The 20,916-nt window shown below is 34.0% G+C and overlaps 1 protein-coding gene and 1 non-coding gene across 2 annotated transcripts; both read right to left on the reverse strand.

Annotated features, from left to right (window-relative positions):
• Positions 1-2,808: 2,808 nt before the first annotated feature.
• Positions 2,809-3,703, reverse strand: LOC140183425 (uncharacterized). The gene is made up of 2 exons (XM_072231837.1): positions 3,435-3,703; positions 2,809-3,382 (listed from the first exon to the last, which is right to left on the reverse strand). The coding sequence occupies exons 1-2, from the start codon at positions 3,701-3,703 to the stop codon at positions 2,809-2,811; spliced, it is 843 nt and encodes a 280-aa protein (XP_072087938.1).
• Positions 3,704-8,312: 4,609 nt separating this feature from the next.
• LOC114927120 (small nucleolar RNA R71) lies at positions 8,313-8,416 on the reverse strand. Its single transcript, XR_003817515.1, has one exon. It is a non-coding gene; the product is annotated as a small nucleolar RNA R71 (small nucleolar RNA).
• Between the last annotated feature and the right edge of the window lie 12,500 nt (positions 8,417-20,916).

Genomic DNA, 20,916 nt, shown 5'->3' on the forward strand with positions numbered 1-20,916 from the left:
TTGAATTGGTTAGAGATTGTTAGGCTTATTAATTAGTCAATTTATTCTTACCAAAAAAAAAGTTACTATTCTTCATAATAATATCTTATTTGTCAAATAATATTGTTTGCGGATTTCTTTAAAATTTAAATAACAAAAGTTGTAAGCTTATGCTCATTGTGTTGATAAATTTGAATATTTTTAATTTGTTAAAATTTGAATAGAACTTGTGTGGTGATATAATTATGCCAAATTTAAATTGAGTTTATTTACAGATTTATATCTTATTTTTTTAAAATTTAGTCAAATAATTTTAAAATCGTAAGAAATTTGACTTTATTATAAACACTTATTTAAATAATAAAACTCTGACCTTAATTGATGACTAAATATATAGTCATTTTTAGGTTTGGTTTGGTAAAGTTTTTTGAAGAGATGTTTGTACTTTTTAAAAGCTTAAGTCCCTCATTTTGTGTTTGGTAAATAAAAAAGATCATGTACTTGTGCTTGCAGTTTTTAAAAGATCGGAGTACTTTTGAAAGCACCTAGAATAGAGCTTTTCAAAGTTAGCTTATACTTTTCAAAATTTAAAAGTCTAATATAACCTCATATGTTAACTAATTTTCAAATTTAACGCTTGCATTTATGTTTATTATAATATTTTTAAATTTTAAAAACTATTATTTTACCAAACACAATTGATATTGTTTATGTTTATTAAAAGCTATTTTTTATTTGATTTATTAAACATAAATACTACAACTTTTAAAAAACTATCTTTTAAAAATTAACTTTTATAAGCTACTTTTGAAAAGTAAAAGTTTTATCAAACTAAGCCTTAGTAGAATCCGTACACATTCTTCTCTACATCTTTTCAACTCCATCTCCTTTTATTTATTTACTAAAATTTGAATTTTAAAAATTTTGAATTTTATTTTAGAAGATAAAATATAATCTCTCATCATTTGTTTTATAAACTAGTGTAAAGATCCGTGCAATTGCACGGTCTTATACATGATATAAAAATAAATAATTTGATATTTCAATTAAAATGAGTAAATACAATTAGTTAAAATAGAATGCGCATGTTACTTTATGCATTTATAAATAACCAAATATATATATATATATATATATATATATATATATATAACCAAATGCATACATATTAAAAAAATAACGATTGAAAGATATGTTAAATAAAATAGAGACAAAATAAAAAATTAAAATATAAAAGAAGAAAAAGAAAAAAAAGATAAAAAAATTAAAAAAAAAAATAAGAACAGTAAAGTGTAAATTTAGTAATATACATTCCATGAATTTTTTTTATAAATTCAAAAATCATTTAACTTTTTTAATTTGGTCAAATTTAAAAAGTGTGAAAAGATTATATGTGAGCATGTAATTTATTAATTTGCTATTTTTTTATAATTATCTTTTTTATTGTAAATAAATTATACTATAACATTCTAAAATATTTTTCAATTTTTTTTAGCAATTTACCACAAAAATATAAATAAAAAATAAAACGAATAGAGAATCAAAATTAAAACGGTAATAACAATTGGTGGAGAATGGCTGCTCTATTTTCTCTAATGTGGAAGTGAGAGTGGGTTTAGGATTTCAAGATTAGTGGGTTATTGATTTGAAGGGATTTGTTTTGTTAATTATTTATTAATTTATTAATTATTAGTATTAATTGTTATACATATAATATTGATAAAAAAATTTATTTAATGTTAAAAAAATGTGCATTGATATTAGGAAATTAATAATAAAATATAATTTTTATTAAAGAAATTTTGGTAAAATGAAAATTTAATAAATAAAAATTATTGAAGAGTATATTAAAAAAAAATTTTACCAATTAAAAAACTTTTTAAAGATATTTTCATAAAAATACAATTTAGTTAATAGAAAAATAATTTGTTAAAACATATTTGAATAAACTGAATCATATAAAATAGGTTAACATTCTAATTTATTTTTATATTTAATACAATAAAGCAGTATCATTATAAAAAATAACTACCACATAAAATAACATTAATATAAAAACAAAACAAAATAAATTATTAAATCTTATTAAATATTTCTTTAAATACGACATTCTGAGTTAAAGTAGAATAATTATTTTCCTCACCAGATACTAAAATTCTTAAACTATCTTTATTCTTCACTCGAGAAATAGCGACATAGAGTTAACCATGAGAAAATACTGGTCGACGCAAGAACAGTGCAACACTGGATAGAGTTTGACTTTGGCTCTTCTTGATAGTCATTGTAAAATACAAGTTTATAGGAAATTGTCTCCATTAAAATTTGAAAGGTATCCCAGCGTCACTCGAAATTAAATTCATCCGAGTAATGAAAACTTTATCTCCAATGTGACTCCCTGAGACAGTCTCAACTCCAATCATATTTGTTCCTAGATCTCTAACATGCGAGTACCATTGTATAAGCCACCAGCTGGATCAATATTTCTCAACAAAATAATAGGCACACTTTTTTTTCAATTTCAATGAGTGATTTCGGTAACCCTGAACATTTTATTTGATTCAAAAACTCAGTATTTATCCAATCAACATCAACGTTACAATAAGCATCACTATCACATATAGAATCAGCACTTAGATACTCTTTTTCTGTCCCAGGTAGCAATTGAACAATGTGATCATTCATTTCTTCAACAATCTCTACTGTTGGAGCTAATATGGCTCTGTCTTCAAAAAAAAAAAAAACCAGTATCATCAAGGTTTCTAAATATGTCAAGATAAATTGCATTTATAATATCATCAATTGGATTATCAGAAGAAAAAAATCAGAAACTTATTTGGAATTTGAACTAAAAGCTTTTTCGTTAATTATTGTCCCAATATGCCCTTCTCCAATCTGAAGAATCCAATCAGAAAGCCTTTTCAATTTTTCCAGATTTGATTGACTTGTAACACTTTCTAACCGCATATTTTTTGTTAATGTCAACACTTCAAAGTGCTTCCAAAGAATTGAAGAATTGATTGATGCCGCCCGAGAAGCTTTAGGAATAACAGGCAAAACCTGTCGAAAATCACCTCCAAGAACAATGATTTTTCCTCCAAAAGGTAGATCTTTGTAAGACACTGAAATCGACGTCATTATGTCTCGAAAACTTCTGTCTAAAGTTTCAAATGCCAACTTGTTAGTCATTGGAGCTTCATTCCAAATAATCAGCTCAGCAAGTCGAATTAAATTCGCCTTAGGATTATCTTTCGGAATTCTACAAATAGTATCTACATTCAATTCAATTGGAATACCAAACATAGAATAAGCTGTCTTACCACTAGGTAACAATAATGAAGCAATTTCACTTGAAGCAACATTAATAACAATTCTTCTTTGAGAACGCAATTTAGCAGATAAGAGTCTATACAAAAAAAGTTTTTCCAGTCCCACCAAACCCATAAATGAGAAACAACCTGTGTTCCTTGTTAGTAACACAATGTATAATCCTATCATAGATTGACTTCTGTTCTTTATTCAGCTTTGGAAAATTTGAATCGTGTTCTTCAAGCATCACATAAATGTCATATTCTAATTCACGCAACACCATAGAATTACTAAATTGTGAAACCAAATTAACATTAGGAAGTGGCATACCAGTAAAATCTCTTAATGATTTTTCATTGGCCTGTAGCAATTTCTCTATCTCTATTAGACAAAATGTTTGTAACTCTTCGTCAGTCATTGTTATTTCTGCAATATATTATTTTTTTCAGTTAGTAAATTCATCAAGATATAAAAAACTTGTATTGTTTGAAAATTTTCCCTATCATGCTATGTATGTATTCCAAACTTTGTGCATATCATTTTTTATTTATTTATTGTTAAGAGTTTTTCTTAATCCTATACATAAAAAAGATAAACTAAAGATTAAGTAAATACCTGGAAAATGAAGCTCACTTCGCCTGTAATAAATGATATCATTAGATAAATATTTCCAAGTTTGATTCCAAACTAAAATGAGCCTAGAGACAGAACCAGATATTAACAATGAAACAAAAAGTTTTCTCAATTGGGCGCTAGAAGATAACTCAGCCACTTTTTTAATGGCCAAGACAAACTCATTATCATCTATTAAAAAATCCATGGCAGAACATACCTCTAGGAATGTATCATATAAATTAAAACAGAATTGACAGTCTTTATACTTCGAAAATCGGTGCATCCTCGAGAAGTATACACATATAGAACAGCTCACCAGTTGAAGGATGAACAAAACTCAATATTCCTATAGAAAATCCCCTTCTTCTTGGTTTTCACTATCGAGATTGTAAATCATAAACGAATTTACTTGGGAACTCAACATATGTTAGTGTTCTCCCTTCAATATATGTTCGATTAGCCATCATCCAAGCAGTAAACATTGTCATCAAATCTCTATTTCTTATTAAAACAGAGCCAATAGTATCATGATCATCGAACACAACATGCTGCTGATTAGGTAAATGAAATGTGAGTCTTTGCACAGGTAGCCATCTATGATGAATTTCATATGCAAAAATTCTCCACGTAGATTCACAAGGTGAAAGATATCGACAATCATTGATGAGCGGATAATTTATACGCTTTTTGGCATTGTTTTTAGGTAATTTTTAGTAAGTTCAAGCTACTTTTAGGGATGTTTTCATTAGTTTTTATGTTAAATTCACATTTCTGGACTTTACTATGAGTTTGTGTATTTTCCTATAATTTCAGGTAATTTCTGGTTGAAATTGAGGGACTTGAGCAAAACTCTGAAAAAGGCTGACAAAAGGACTGCTGATGCTGTTGGAATCTGACCTTCCTGCACTCAAAATGGATTTTCTGGAGCTACATAACTCCAAATGGCGCGCTCTCAACGGCGTTGGAAAGTAGACATCCAGAGCTTTCCAGCAATATATAATAGTTTATATCTTATTCGGGAATTGACGACGTAAAGTGGCGCTCAACGCCAAGTACATGCTGCTGTCTGGAGTCAAACGCCAGAAACACGTCACGACCCGGAGTTGAACGCCCAAAACATGTTACAACTTGGCGTTCAACTCCAAGAGAAGCCTCAGCTCGTGGATAGATCAATCTCAGCCCAAACACATGCCAAGTGGGCCCCGGAAGTGGATTTATGCATCAATTACTTACTCATGTAAACCCTAGTAGCTAGTCTAGTATAAATAGGATAATTTACTATTGTATTGGACATCTTTTGATCACTTTAGATCTTAGGATCATCTTGGGACGATTAGTTCTCAGATCATGGGGGCTGGCCTCTCGGCCATGCCTGAACCATTCACTTATGTATTTTCAACGGTGGAGTTTCTACACACTATAGATTAAGGGTGTGGAGCTCTGCTGTACCTCAAGTTTCAATACAATTACTATTATTTTCTATTCAATTCTCTTTTATTCTTATTCCAAGATATACGTTGCACAACAACTTGATGAATGTGATGATCCGTGACACTCATCATCATTCTCACCTATGAACGCGCGTGACTGACAACCACTTCCGTTCTACCTTAGGCCGGGTGCATATCTCTTAGATTCCGCAACAGAATCTTCGTGGTATAAGCTAGATAGATGGCGGCATTCATGGGAATCCGGAAAGTCTAACCTTGTCTGTGGTATTCCGAGTAGGACTCCGGGAATCTGGAAAGTCTAACCTTGTCTGTGGTATTTCGAGTAAGATTCCGGTATTGAATGATTGTGACGAGCTTCAAACTCCTGAAGGCTGGGCGTTAGTGACAGACGCAAAAGAATCAAGGGATTCTATTCCAACCTAATTGAGAACCGACAGATGATTAGCCGTGCTGTGACAGAGCATAGGACCATTTTCACTTAGAGGATAGGATGTAGCCATTGACAACGGTGATGCCCTACATACAGCTTGCCATGGAAAGGAGTAAGAAGGATTGGATGAATGTAATAAGAAAGTAGAGATTCAAGAGGAGCACAGCATCTCCATATGCCTATCTGAAATTCCCACCATGGGATTATATGAGTAACTATTTACTATTTTATTTTCTGTTTATTATTTATTTTCGAACTTATCATAAACCATTTAATCTGCCTAACTGAGATTTACAAGGTGACTATAGCTTGCTTCATACCAACAATCTCTGTGGGATCGACCCTTACTCACGTAAGGTATTACTTGGATGACCCAGTACACTTGCTGGTTAAGTTGAACGGAGTTGTGACCACACATAGTTGTAAACCATGGTATTGGCATCATGTTTTTGGCGCCATTGCCAGGGAAAGAAAAAGCAATGAATTTTACAAAGTGCAATAACATATGAATCACAATTTCGTCCACCAAGTTTTTGGCGCCGTTGCCGGGGATTGTTCGAGTATGGACAACTGACGGTTCATCTTGTTGTTCAGATTAGGTAATTTTCTTTTCAAAAATTTTTCAAAAATCTTTTTCAAAATTTTTCTTTTCTTTTTCGTTTTTCCAAACTTTATTTTCGAAAAATATAATAAAAATACAAAAAAAATCATAAAATCATAAAAATCAAAAATATTTTGTGTTTCTTGTTTGAGTCTTGAGTCAATTTTTAAGTTTGGTGTCAATTGCATGTTTTTAAAATTTATGCATTATTTTCGAAAATTCCATGCATTCATAGTGTTCTTCATGATCTTCAAGTTTGTTCTTGACAAGTCTTCTTGTTTGATCTTGATTTTTTCTTGTTTTGTGTTGTTTGTTGTTTTTCATATGCATTTTTCGTTTGTTAGAGTCCGTGCATTAAAGATTTCTAAGTTTGGTGTCTTGCATGTCTTCTTTGCATAAAAATTTTTTCAAAAATATGTTCTTAATGTTCATCATGATCTTCAAAGTGTTCTTGGTGTTCATCTTGACATTCATAGTGTTCTTGCATGCATTCCTTGTTTTGATCCAAAAAGAAAAGAGAAAAACACAATTATGACGTTTTAATTTTAATTATTTTTCTCTCTCATAATTAAAATTTCAAAAATAAAAAATATCTTTTCCTTGTTTTTCTCATAATTTTCGAAAATTTGAGTTGACTTAGTCAAAAATTTTCAAAATTAGTTGTTTCTTACAAGTCAAGTCAAATTTTCAAAAATTTAAAAATCTTATCTTTTCAAAATCTTTTTCTTATCTTTATATCAAATTTTCGAAAACTCACTAACAATTAATGTGATTGATTCAAAAATTTGAAGTTTGTTACTTTCTTGTTAAGAAAGGTTCAATCTTTAAGTTCTAGAATCTTATCTTGTAGTTTCTTGTTAGTGAAGTAAGTAATTTTAAATTTAAAAATTAAATCTTTTTCAAACATATCTTATCATATATTTTTCAAAATTTTATCTTTTTCAAAAATTTAATTTCAAAATATCTTATCTAACTTCTTATCTTCTTATCTTTTCAAATTTGATTTTAATATCTTTTTCAACTAACTCTTTGACTTTGTGTTTGTTTCTTATCTTTTTCAAAACCACCTAACTACTTTTTCCTCTCTAATTTTCGAAAATATCTCATCTCTTTTTCAAAAAAAAACTCTTTTTGTTTTAAATTTTAATTTTAATCTTATCTTATCTTTAATTTTCAAAAATACTAACCTCTTTTTTAAAATTATTTTCGAAATTCTCCCTTTCTTTTCTTATTCTATTTAATTATTTATTTACTAACACTTCTCTTCACCTCTCTTCATCTAAAAATCCGAACATATTCTTCTTCACTCTTCTCCCATTTCTTCTTCTACTAACATAAAGGAATCTCTATACTGTGACATAGAAGATTCCTCTTCTTTTCTTGTTTTCTTCTCTTTCATATGAGCAGGAACAAGGAAAAAGGCACTCTTGTTGAAATTGATCCTGAAACTGAAAGGACTCTGAAAAGGAAACTAAGAGAAGCTAAACAATCCAGGAACAACCTTTTAGAAATTTTCAAACAAGAGAAGGAGATGGCAGCCGAACCCAACAACAATAATGCAAGGAGAATGCTTGGTGACTTCACAAAGCCAACGTCCAAATTTGATGGAAGAAGTATCTCCATTCCTACCATTGGAGCCAATAATTTTGAGCTTAAGCCTCAACTAGTTGCTTTAATACAACAGAACTGCAAGTTTTATGGACTTCCATTTGAAGATCCTTACCAGTTTTTAACTGAGTTCTTGCAGATTTGTGAGATTGTTAAGACGAATGGAGTTGATTCTGAAGTCTACAGGCTCATGCTTTTCCCTTTTGCTGTAAGAGACAGAGCTAGAATATGGTTGGATTCACAACCTAAGGATAGCCTGGACTCTTGGGATAAGCTGGTCACGGCTTTCTTGGATAAATTCTTTCCTCCTCAAAAGCTGAGCAAGCTTAGAGTGGATGTTCAAACCTTCAAGCAAAAAGATGGTGAATCCCTCTATGAAGCTTGGGAAAGATACAAGCAGTTGACCAAAAGGTGTCCATCTGACATATTTTCAGAATATACCATATTAGATATATTCTATTATGGTCTATCTGAGTTTTCGAAAATGTCATTGGACCATTCTACAGGTGGATCCATTCACCTAAAGAAAACACCTACAGAAGCTCAAGAACTTATTGACATGGTTACAAATTACTAGTTCATGTACACTTCTGAGAGGAATTCTGTGAGTAATGGGACGCCTCAGAGGAAGGGAGTTCTTGAAATTGATGCTCTGAATGCCATATTGGCTCAGAACAAAGTGTTGACTCAGCAAGTTAACATGATTTCTCAAAGTCTGAATGGATGGCAAAATGCATCCAACAGTACTAAAGAGGCAGCTTTTGAAGAAGCTTATGATCCTGAGAACCCTGCAATGGCAGAGGTTAATTACATGGGTGAACCTTATGGAAACACCTATAATTCATCATGGAGAAATCATCCAAATTTCTCATGGAAGGATCAACAAAAGCCTCAACAAGGCTTTAACAATGGTGGACACAATAGGCTGAGCAATAGCAAGCCTTTTCCATCATCTTCTCAGCAATAGACAGAGAATTCTAAACAAAGCACTTCTAATTTAGCCAATCTAGTTTCTGATCTGTCAAAAGCCACTTTCAATTTCATGAGTGAAACAAGATCCTCCATCAGAAATCTGGAGGCACAAGTGGGCCAGCTGAGTAAGAAAGTCATTGAAACTCCTCTCAGTATTCTCCCAAGAAATACAAAAGAGAATCCAAAAGGAGAGTGCAAGGCCATTGATGTGATCAATATGGCCGAATGCACAAGGGAGGAGAAGGACGAAAATCCTAGTGAGGAAGACCTCCTGGGATGTCTCTCAAGCAAGAAGGAGTTTCCTATTAAGGATCCAAAGGAATCTGAGGCTCATATAGAGACCATAGAGATTCCATTAAATCTCCTTCTGCCATTCATGAGCTCTGAAGACTATTCTTCCTCTAAAGAGGATGAAGATGTGACTGGAGAGCAAGTTGCTCAATATTTAGGAGCTATCATGAAGCTGAATGCCAAGTTGTTTGGTAATGAGACTTGGGAAAGTGAACCTCCCTTGCTCATTGGTGAACTAGACACCTGGATTTAGAAAATTTTACCTCAAAAGAGACAAGATCCTGGCAAGTTCTTAATACCTTATACCATAGGCACCATGACCTTTGAAAAAGCTCTATGTGATCTGGGGTTAGGGATAAATCTTATGCCACTCTCTGTAATGGAGAAGCTGGGGATCATTGAGGTACAACCTGCCTTGTTCTCATTACAATTGGCAGACAAGTCATGAAGACAAGCTTATGGAGTAGTAGAGGACGTGTTAGTAAAGGTTGAAGGCCTTTACATCCCTGCTGATTTCATAATATTAGACACTGGGAAGGAAGAGGATGAATGCATCATCCTTGGAAGACCTTTCCTAGCTACAGCAGGAGCTGTGATAGATGTCAACAGAGGTGAATTAGTCCTTCAATTGAATGGGGACTACCTGGTGTTTAAGGCACATGGCCATCCCTCTGTGACCAAAGAGAGTGAGCACAAAGAGCTTCTCTCAGTTCAGAGTCAAGAAGAGCCCCCACAATCAAACTCTAAGTTTGGTGTTAGGAGGCCACAACCAAACACAAAGTTTGGTGTTAAGACCCCATATCCAAACTCTAAGTTTGGTGTTGGGACTATACAACATTGACCTGATCACCTGTGAGGCTCCATGGGAGCCCACTGTCAAGCTATTGACATTAAAGAAGTGCTTGTTGGGAGGCAACCCAATTTTTATTTATCTAATTTTTATTTTATTTTATTGTTATTTTGTGTTTTATTAGGTACATGATCATGTGGAGTCACGAAAAAAATATAAAAATTAAAAACAGAATCAAAAATAGCAGAAGAAAAATCACACCTTGGAGGGAGGACAGACTGGCATTCAACGCCAGAACAGAGCATGAATCTGGCGCTGAACGCCAGAAACAAGCAATATTCTGGCGTTTGAACGCCAGGAATATGCCTTGAGAAAAGCTGGCACTGAACGCCAATAACAAGCATGGAACTAGCGTTCAACGCCAGAAACATGCTACACATGGGCGTTGAATGCCCAGAACGTGCATCACCTCGGCGTTTAAACGCCAGAATGGTATGCAAAGGCATTTTGCATACCTATTTGGTGTAGGGATGTAATTCCTTGACACCTCAGGATCTGTGGACCCCACAGGATCACCTCAGGATCTGTGGACCCCACAGGATCATCTCAGGATCTGTGGACCCCACAGGATCCCCACCTAACATATTCCCACCTTACCTCCTAATCCTATAACACTCTTCCCCATGTCAAACTTCCCAACAACTTCAATCTCTCTTCCCAATTACCCCCTTCACCACTCACATCCATCCACTCTTCCCCATAAACCACACCTACCTTCGAAATTCAAAAACACTTTCCCACCCAAACCCACCCTACATGGCCGAACCTACCCTCTCCCTTTTCCCTATATATACCCTTCCATTCTACTTCATTTTCACACAACACAAACTCCCTCTTCTACACCTTGGCCGAAACACCATCCCTCACTCTCATCTATATTTTCTTCTTCTTCTTCTTCTTCTCTTCTTTCTTCTCTTGCTCGAGGGTGAGCAATATTTTAAGTTTGGTGTGGTAAAAGCATAACCTTTTTTGTTTTTCCATTACCATCAATGGCACCTAAGGCCGGAGAATCCTCTAGAAAAGGAAAAAGGGAAGACAAAAGCTTCCACCTCCGAGTCATAGGAGATGGAAAGATTCATCTCCAAAAGCCATCAAGACCACTTCTATGATGTTGTGGCAAAGAAGAAGGTGATCCCTGAGGTCCCTTTCAAGCTCAAGAAAAAGAGTATACGGAGATCCGACATGAGATCCGAAGTAGAGGTTGGGAAGTCCTATCCAACCCCATGCAATAAGTCGGAATCTTAATGGTTCAAGAGTTCTATGCCAATGCATGGATCACTAGGAACCATGATCAAAGTATGAACCCGAGTCAAAAGAATTATCTCACAATGGTTCGGGGGAAATACTTAGATTTTAGTCCGGAGAATGTGAGGTTGGCGTTCCACTTGCCCATGATGCAAGGAGATGTACGCCCCTACACTAGAAGAGTCAACTTTAATCAAAGGTTGGACCAAGTCCTAATGGACATATGTATGGAAGGAGCTCAATGGAAAAGAGACTCCAAAGGCAAGCCAGTTCAACTAAGAAGCCTGTGGCTAGAGGATGGTTGGAGTTCATTCAATGCTCCATCATTCCCACTAGCAACCGATCTAAAGTTACTGTGGATCGGGCCATCATGATTCATAGCATCATGATTGGAGAGGAAGTAGAAGTTCATGAAATCATCTCCAATGAAATCTACAAAATAGCCGAAAAGCTCTCCACCATGGCAAGGCTAGCTTTTCCTTACCTTATTTGCCATCTATGTTACTCAGCTGGAGTTATCATAGAAGGAGACATCTCCATTGAGGAGGATAAGCCCATCACCAAGAAGAGGATGGAGCAAGCAAGAGAGACCCTCCACGGATCTCAAGAGATGCATGAGGAAGCTCATCATCAAGAAATCCCTGAGATGCCTCAAGGGATGCACTTTCCTCCCAACAACTATTGGGAACAACTTAACACTTCCTTAGAAGATTTGAGCTACAATGTGGAACAATTAAGGGTGGAACATCATGAGCACTCCATCATTCTCCATGAAATAAGAGAAGATCAAAGAGCAATGAGGGAGGAGCAACAAAGGCAAGGAAGGGACATAGAAGAGCTTAAGGACATTGTTGGTCCTTCAAGAAGAAGATGCCACTAAGGTGGATTCATTCCTTCTTCTTATTTCTTTCTGCTTTTCGGTTTTTATGTTGTGTTCATTTATGTTTTGTGTCTTTACTTCATGATCATTAGTGTTTAGTAACTATGTCTTAAAGTTATGAATAATTCCATTAATCCTTCACCTCTCTTAAATGAAAAATGTTTTTAATCAAAAGAATAAGAAGTACATGAATTTCGAATTTATCCTTGAATTTAGTTCAATTATATTGATGTGGTGACAATACTTTTTGTTTTCTGAATGAATGCTTGAACAGTGCATATTTTTGATCTTGTTGTTTATGAATGTTAAAACTGTTGGCTCTTGAAAGAATGATGAACAAAGAGAAATGTTATTGACAATCTGAAAAATCATGAAAATTGATTCTTGAAGCAAGAAAAAGCAGTGAAAAGTAAAAAGCTTGCGAAAAAAATGGCGAAAAAAATAGAAAGAAAAAGAAAAAGCAAGCAGAAAAAGCCAATAGCCCTTAAAACCAAAAGGCAAGGGTAAAAAGGATCCAAGGCTTTGAGCATCAATGGATAGGAGGGCCCAAGGAAATAAAATCCAGGCCTAAGCGGCTAAATCAAGTTGTCCCTAACCATGTGCTTGTGTCATGCAGGTCCAAGTGAAAATCTTGAGACTGAGTGGTTAAAGTCGTGATCCAAAACAAAAAGAGTGTGCTTAAGAGCTCTGGACACCTCTAACTAGGGACTCTAGCAAAGTTGGGTCACAATCTGAAAAGGTTCACCCAGTCATGTGTCTGTGGCATTTATGTATCCGGTGGTAATACTGGAAAACAAGTGCTTAGGGCCACGGCCAAGACTCATAAAAGTAGCTGTGTTCAAGAATCAACATACTTAACTAGGAGAATCAATAACACTATCTGAAATTCTAAGTTCCTATAGATGCCAATCATTCTAACTTCAAAGGAAAAAGTGAGATGCCAAAACTGTTCAGAAGCAAAAAGCTACAAGTCCCGCTCATCTAATTAGAACTAATATTCATTGATATTTTGGAATTTATAGTATATTCTCTTATTTTTATCCTATTTGATTTTCAGTTGCTTGGGGACAAGCAACAATTTAAGTTTGGTGTTGTGATGAGCGGATAATTTATACGCTTTTTGGCATTATTTTTAGGTAGTTTTTAGTAAGTTCAAGCTACTTTTAGGGATGTTTTCATTAGTTTTTATGTTAATTTCACATTTCTGGACTTTACTATGAGTTTGTGTGTTTTTCTGTAATTTCAGGTAATTTCTGGCTGAAATTGAGGGACTTGAGCAAAACTCTGAAAAAGCCTGACAAAAGGACTGCTGATGCTATTGGAATCTGACTTCCCTGCAGTCAAAATGGATTTTCTGGAGCTACAGAACTCCAAATGGCGCGCTCTCAACGGCGTTGGAAAGTAGACATCCAGAGCTTTCCAGCAATAGATAATAGTTTATACTTTATTCGGGAATTGACGACGTAAAGTGGCGCTCAACGCCAAGTACATGCTGCTGTCTGGAGTCAAACGCCAGAAACACGTCACGACCCGGAGTTGAACGCCCAAAACATGTTACAACTTGGCGTTCAACTCCAAGAGAAGCCTCAGCTCATGGATAGATCAAGCTCAGCCCAAACACACACCAAGTGGGCGCCGGAAGTTGATTTATGCATCAATTACTTACTCATGTAAACCCTAGTAGCTAGTCTAGTATAAATAGGATAATTTACTATTGTATTGGACATCTTTTGATCACTTTAGATCTTAGGATCATCTTGGGACGATTAGTTCTCAGATCATGGGGGCTGGCCTCTTGGCCATGCCTGAACCTTTCACTTATGTATTTTCAACGGTGGAGTTTCTACACACCATAGATTAAGGGTGTACAGCTACTTGAGCAAAACTCTGAAAAAGGCTGACAAAAGGACTGCTGATGCTATTGGAATCTGACTTCCCTGCAGTCAAAATGGATTTTCTGGAGCTACAGAACTCCAAATGGTGCGCTCTCAATGGCGTTGGAAAGTAGACATCCAGAGCTTTCCAGAAATAGTTAATAGTCTATACTTTATTCGGGAATTGACGACGTAAAGTGGCGCTCAACGCCAAGTACATGCTGCTGTCTGGAGTCAAACGCCAGAAACACGTCACGACCCGGAGTTGAACGCCCAAAACATGTTACAACTTGGCGTTCAACTCCAAGAGAAGCCTCAGCTCATGGATAGATCAAGCTCAGCCCAAACACACGCCAAGTGGGCGCCGGAAATTGATTTATGCATCAATTACTTACTCATGTAAACCCTAGTAGCTAGTCTAGTATAAATAGGATAATTTACTATTGTATTGGACATCTTTTGATCACTTTAGATCTTAGGATCATCTTGGGACGATTAGTTCTCAGATCATGGGGGCTGGCCTCTTGGCCATGCCTGAACCTTTCACTTATGTATTTTCAACGGTGGAGTTTCTACACACCATAGATTAAGGGTGTGGAGCTCTACTGTACCTCAAGTTTCAATACAATTACTATTATTTTCCATTCAATTCTCTTTTATTCTTATTCCAAGATATACGTTTCCCAACAACTTGATGAATGTGATGATCCATGACACTCATCATCATTCTGACCTATGAACGCGCGTGACTGACAACCACTTCCGTTCTACCTTAGGCCGGGCGCATATCTCTTAGATTCCCCAACAGAATCTTCATGGTATAAGCTAGATAGATGGCGGCATTCATGGGAATCCGAAAAGTCTAACCTTGTCTGTGGTATTCCGAGTAGGATTCTGGGAATCTGGAAAGTCTAACCTTGTCTGTGGTATTCCGAGTAAGATTCCGGTATTGAATGACTGTGACGAGCTTCAAACTCCTGAAGGCTGGGCGTTAGTGACAAACGCAAAAGAATCAAGGGATTCTATTCCAACCTGATTGAGAACCGACAGATGATTAGCCGTGCTGTGTCAGAGCATAGGACCATTTTCACTGAGAGGATGGGATGTAGCCATTGACAACGGTGATGCCCTACATACAGCTTGCCATGGAAAGGAGTAAGAAGGATTGGATGAATGTAATAAGAAAGTAGAGATTCAAGAGGAGCACAGCATCTCCATATGCCTATCTGAAATTCCCACCATGGAATTATATGAGTAACTATTTACTATTTTATTTTCTGTTTATTATTTATTTTCGAACTTATCATAAACCATTTAATCTGCCTAACTGAGATTTACAAGGTGACTATAGCTTGCTTCATACCAACAATCTCTGTGGGATCGACCCTTACTCACGTAAGGTATTACTTGGATGACCCAGTACACTTGCTGGTTAAGTTGAACGGAGTTGTGACCACACATAGTTGTAAACCATGGTATTGGCATCATGTTTTTGGCGCCATTGCCAGGGAAAGAAAAAGCAATGAATTTTACAAAATGCAATAACATATGAATCACAATTTTGTCCACCAATCATAATACTGTTTGATTTCATCAACCACTTCAAAAGAATGAGTTGTCTCAGTTGAATGACTAATGGTTGTAGTTACACGATCTGGACCCTTGTTAATGTACTTGAAAAGATATTTTATAACATTTGACTTGTTGCAAAATTCCAAATTGATATGAGCCTGTTACTTCATCAACAATAATGGATTATATGGAACAACAAATCTATTATCAAGATCAACACCATGACTTTTAACTGTAATACTAATATCTCGACACTTTTAAATAGGATAACCATCTTCATCAAAACTCGTATAATTAACAAACTACTTCGGATAAAACTTGGAGCATCTTCCATCTTTCATGCATGGAGAAGTTGGTCTTACACTACCACAAGGGCCATGAATCATGTATTTACTAACCACACTATACAAATATGGAAACTTCATAGGATTAGGAAGTTTCGCACAAATCAACTCATCAACAATTTCAATATTCTGTAATATATTTCTTCCATCAAGCCAAAGTAGAATATGTGCACGTGGCAAACCTCTTTTTTGAAACTCAATTATATACATACCTAAATAGCAAAAAATGTCTGAAAATATAGAAATTTTTATAAGTAAGCATAAATTCAATATAGAATTCTCTATATTCGATATACCTGCATTAAGAGGACAAAAAAAAACACAATTTTTAAGATCATTAAGAAGACACTTCATCTTAGCATGAAAGACTCGACAAGCAATGTCTGGCCGATCAGCAATTGGAACTTGATCACGATTAGTATATCTTTGAAACTCAGGCCAGTTAGAATTGCAAGTAAGGGTAAGAAATAGATCTGGATACCCAAAATGCTTACAAATAGACATAGCATCTTGGCAATTATTAAACATGTAACGTTTACCACCAGTGAAGGAAGAAGACAAAATCACTCGAGTACCAATTGATGATGCTTCAGTATCACCGCGTCGCATAGCTTCTTCAATGCCTTGTAAGACTTCTCCTCTAATTTTGCTCTGTTTTTTCCTGATTTCATGAAGCCTCTGTGACTCAATCATAGAGAATGAATCAACAAAAAACTGTTAGAACAATCTTTTAGACTTATGAATAATGCTATCATCATGCTCTCTCATTTGCAAATGAAAACAGATAAATTCTCGCATGGATACTCTAGTCCTTCTCCCTGAAACATTTATATCTTGAATATCTCGATAAGGAATACCCAATTGATAACCATCTTCCCCGTAAGGAAAAAGCAAGGGATATTCAAATGGCCAGTATAAAGCATGTGTCTCATATATTCTTTGAAGTTGGCCAGCTACAAATTTAACAATGACATCACGACCAGTATCAGAAGAATCAAAATCACCAACAACCAAAACAGCAACTTCATCGCACGAAGGATAATTATAAACTCTTCGATCACGTTTTCTTTGACTAAACAATTTTAAAGAAATCACCTCAGATGGGTGATTCTCATGGAATTCCCTCACTCTTCTAAATGATTGTGCTATGGAATTGTGTTGATCAATCATTTGGGTCAAATCAATTATCAGCTGTCTATCTATATTTGAACTTTGCCTATAATTAAGAAAAATAGTAACACAATATTACTAAGTAATTTTACTTAAAATGAAGAAACATGCATTTTTTATAATTAGAATGAATCTTAACAACAATATTTAAATAATAATATACGAACATTTTGATTATAATAATCAAAGTTACATCCATATTAGTATCTTACCAACTAAAAATTAATTAAGAATAAAAGAAACAAATTAAAATTACAAACAATCATAACAAAATTTTTGTAAGAGTTGACCTTACCCAAATAATCCTTCTCTATGAGTTAACTCATGTTCTGTGTTATATATGTATAATTGGGCAAATTTCAAATCTTAACCAGCCTGAGGTAATAAACTTCTAATCCTATGATAATTTTGGTCACTTATGATGAATTGTGGTGGGCCAGTTTCATCATTCACTGAGTCTATTACTTTACCACCAAGAGAAGTGAAAACAAACATACTATTATATTACCGAATTTTCTTTTGAAACTGTAAAGACTTACTATCATGACCATGAATCAAATTATATAATAAATCTGGAGCTTTCTAAAGATACGATAATTGAATTTTTCCTTGAAAACAACAAAGTGTAAAAAGAGGCTGATTAATTCTTGACTGTTTTTCAACCCGCTCTAGTAACCAAAACGACGCACCACAATATAGACAAGTATACATAGGGTCACTAATATCGAGACAACCTACAAAAATGAATAAAAAATTTAAATAATAAACAAATTCTTACAAATTTAATTAAATAAAAAATTATATTAAATGAAGACTTAAATGCTTCTTAATTTTTTTTACTTAAAAAATATACTAGTAAAACGATTAAAGATTCAAAAATTATTCACTGGATACTCATTGTCTACAAATTAAAAATATAAATATTTGATAATAATAATAATAATCTAATCAAATTTGAGACACTTATATTAAAAGTATTTAAAATCAATAAATACTATTTTTTATCATATTATATTTGGTAAAAAAATGTCATATAAAATTTATTATGACCAAAATATTGAAATTATAAAAGGAACATAACGTGACTAAATATACTGAATGAGTATATTATATCTAAATTAATACAAAAAATGCAAACTCCATAAATAAATCAATTATAAGTATATTGAAATACCTTAAATTTCACTTTGTGAAAAAAGTAGATGATCACCAGGAGACCGAAGCTCATTCCAAGAATTTATAGTAGGATCATATATTTCAGAGTCATCTTGATTTGGGTTTTTATTATGAAACAAAAAAACTTATTATAAATAAATCAAATATAAAGATATACACGTAAAAGAAATATTTAAATAGACAATCATGAATTATGAATTTATTAACAACTAAATGCATAATAAACAACATAAAAAAATAAAATATACAAAAATTAATTCAATAATAAAATATATAAACCAAAATAAATAAACAAAAAATATAAACATAATAACAATGATTAGAAAAGAGTCCTTTTTATATTTTAAAATAATTGAAAAAATAATGTAAATAATAACTATACTTTCTAAGTTAATGAAGAAATTAAAAAATTTGAAACAATAAATTCATACCTGATAATATGAAATTGGCATTAATAATTGGAGTATCTTGTAAAATAATTGATCTCTCTAAAGGAAAAAAAAAGAACTTTAAATGTAAAATTAAAACTATGAGAAGATCAAAAAAATTAAACAGGTAGGTTAATAAATACCACATACCAATATATTTGAACTTAAAATAAGACAAACATTAGAAGTAGGAACAACATCAAACAATAAAGCATAGAAATCCAACCAATAATATTAATTGAACACCGATTTTATAATAGTAACAAACATCTATAATGAAAATAAGTAAATTTTAATTTCTTTAAAAAAAATCCAAAAGTGAATATAGCAAAACTGACCTCTTCTATCTTCAACTTATTGCCCTCTGGTGCACGAAATTGCAATCAACACTTTTGCAATCCGCATAACTAACCAGCAAGTGCACTGGGTCGTCCAAGTAATACCTTACGTGAGTAAGGGTTGAATCCCACGGAGATTGTTGGCTTGAAACAAGCTATGGTTATCTTATTATTCTTAGTCAGGATATAATATCAATAATAATTTTTAGTTTTAATTGTAAAAATAAAAGAGCATGAAATAAACACTTATTATGCAGTAATGGAGAATATGTTGGAGTTTTGGAGATGCTTTGTCCTCTGAATTCCTGCAACATAATAATTTCTCACTTTCATAAATGCAAGGCTCCTTTCTTGGCAAGCTGTATGTAGGGGGTCAACGTTGTCAATGTCTACTTTCCATCCTCTCAGTGAAAATGGTCCAAATGCTCTGTCACAGCATGGCTAATCATCTGTTGGTTCTCGATCATGTCGGAATAGGATCCATTGATCCTTTTGCGTCTGTCACTACGCCCAACACTCGCGAGTTTGAAGCTCGTCACAGTCATCCAATCCTTGAATTCTACTTGGAATACCACATACAAGGTTTAGACCTTCCGGATTCTCAAGGATGCTGCCAATGGATTCTAGCTTATACCATGAAGATTCTGATTAAGGAATCTAAGAGATACTCATTCAATCTAATGTAAAACCGAGGTGACTGTCAGGCACACGTTCGTAGATTGAGGAAGGTGATCATCACCCTCTTCATAGTGAAGCCCGAATGAACATCTTAAATAGGAACATGCGTGTTTGAATGGAAAACAGAAATTATTGCATTAATTCATCGAGACGCTGCAGAGCTCCTCACCTCCAACAATGGAGTTTAGAGACTCATGCCATCAAAAGGTATATAATTCAGATCTAAAATATCATGAGATACAAAATAAGTTTCTAAAAGTTGTTTAAATACTAAACTAGTAACCTAGGTTTACAGAAAATGAGTAAACTAAGATGAATAGTGTAAAAATCCACTTCTAAGGCCCACTTGGTATGTGCTGGGGCTGAGACTTAAGCTTCTCACATGCTTGGGCTGTTTCTGGAGTCGAACGCCAGGTTGTAACCTGTTTCTGGCGTTGAACTCCAACTTGCAACCTGTTTCTGGCGCTGAACGCCAGACTGCAACATGGAACTGGCATTAAACGCCAGTTTACATTGTCTATCTTTGCGCAAAGTATGGACTATTATATATTTCTAGAAAGCCCTAGATGTCTACTTTCCAACCCAATTGAGAACGAGCCAATTGAACTTCTTTAGCTCCAAAAAATCTATTCCGAGTGCAGGGAGGTCAGAATCCAACAGCATCAGCAGTTCTTTTTCAGCCTAAATCAGATTTTTGCTCAGCTTCCTCAACTTTAGCCAGAAAATACCTGAAATCATAGAAAAACACACAAACTCATAGTAAAGTCCAGAAATATGATTTTTGCCTAAAAACTAATAAAAATCTACTAAAAGCTAACTAAAACATACTAAAATCTACATGAAATTACCCCCCAAAAGCGTATAAAATATCCGCTCATCACAACACCAAACTTAAACTGTTGCTTGTCTCCAAGCAACTAGATAAATAAAATAGGATAAAAAGAAATTAAGAAGCAATAATATCTCAGAGTTTTAAGTGAAGCTCAGATTCCAATTAGATGAGTAGGACTAGTAGCTTTTTGCTTCTGAACAGTTTTGGCATCTCACTTTATCCTTTGAAATTCAGAATGATTGGCATCTATAGGAACTCAGAGTTCAGATAGTATTA

Source organism: Arachis hypogaea, unplaced genomic scaffold (assembly GCF_003086295.3).
Source record: "Arachis hypogaea cultivar Tifrunner unplaced genomic scaffold, arahy.Tifrunner.gnm2.J5K5 arahy.Tifrunner.gnm2.scaffold_43, whole genome shotgun sequence".
Classification (NCBI taxonomy): Eukaryota; Viridiplantae; Streptophyta; class Magnoliopsida; order Fabales; family Fabaceae; genus Arachis; species Arachis hypogaea.

What these genes read in the sequence shown, in the direction of transcription:
- LOC140183425 (XM_072231837.1), bottom strand. Translation starts at nt 3,703, where the DNA reads ATGACTGACGAAGAGTTACAAACATTTTGTCTAATAGAGATAGAGAAA. An exon ending in GTTACTAACAAGGAACACAG is followed by an intron (nt 3,383 to 3,434) that starts GTTGTTTCTCAT and finishes TTTTTTGTATAG; the next exon opens with ACTCTTATCTGCTAAATTGC.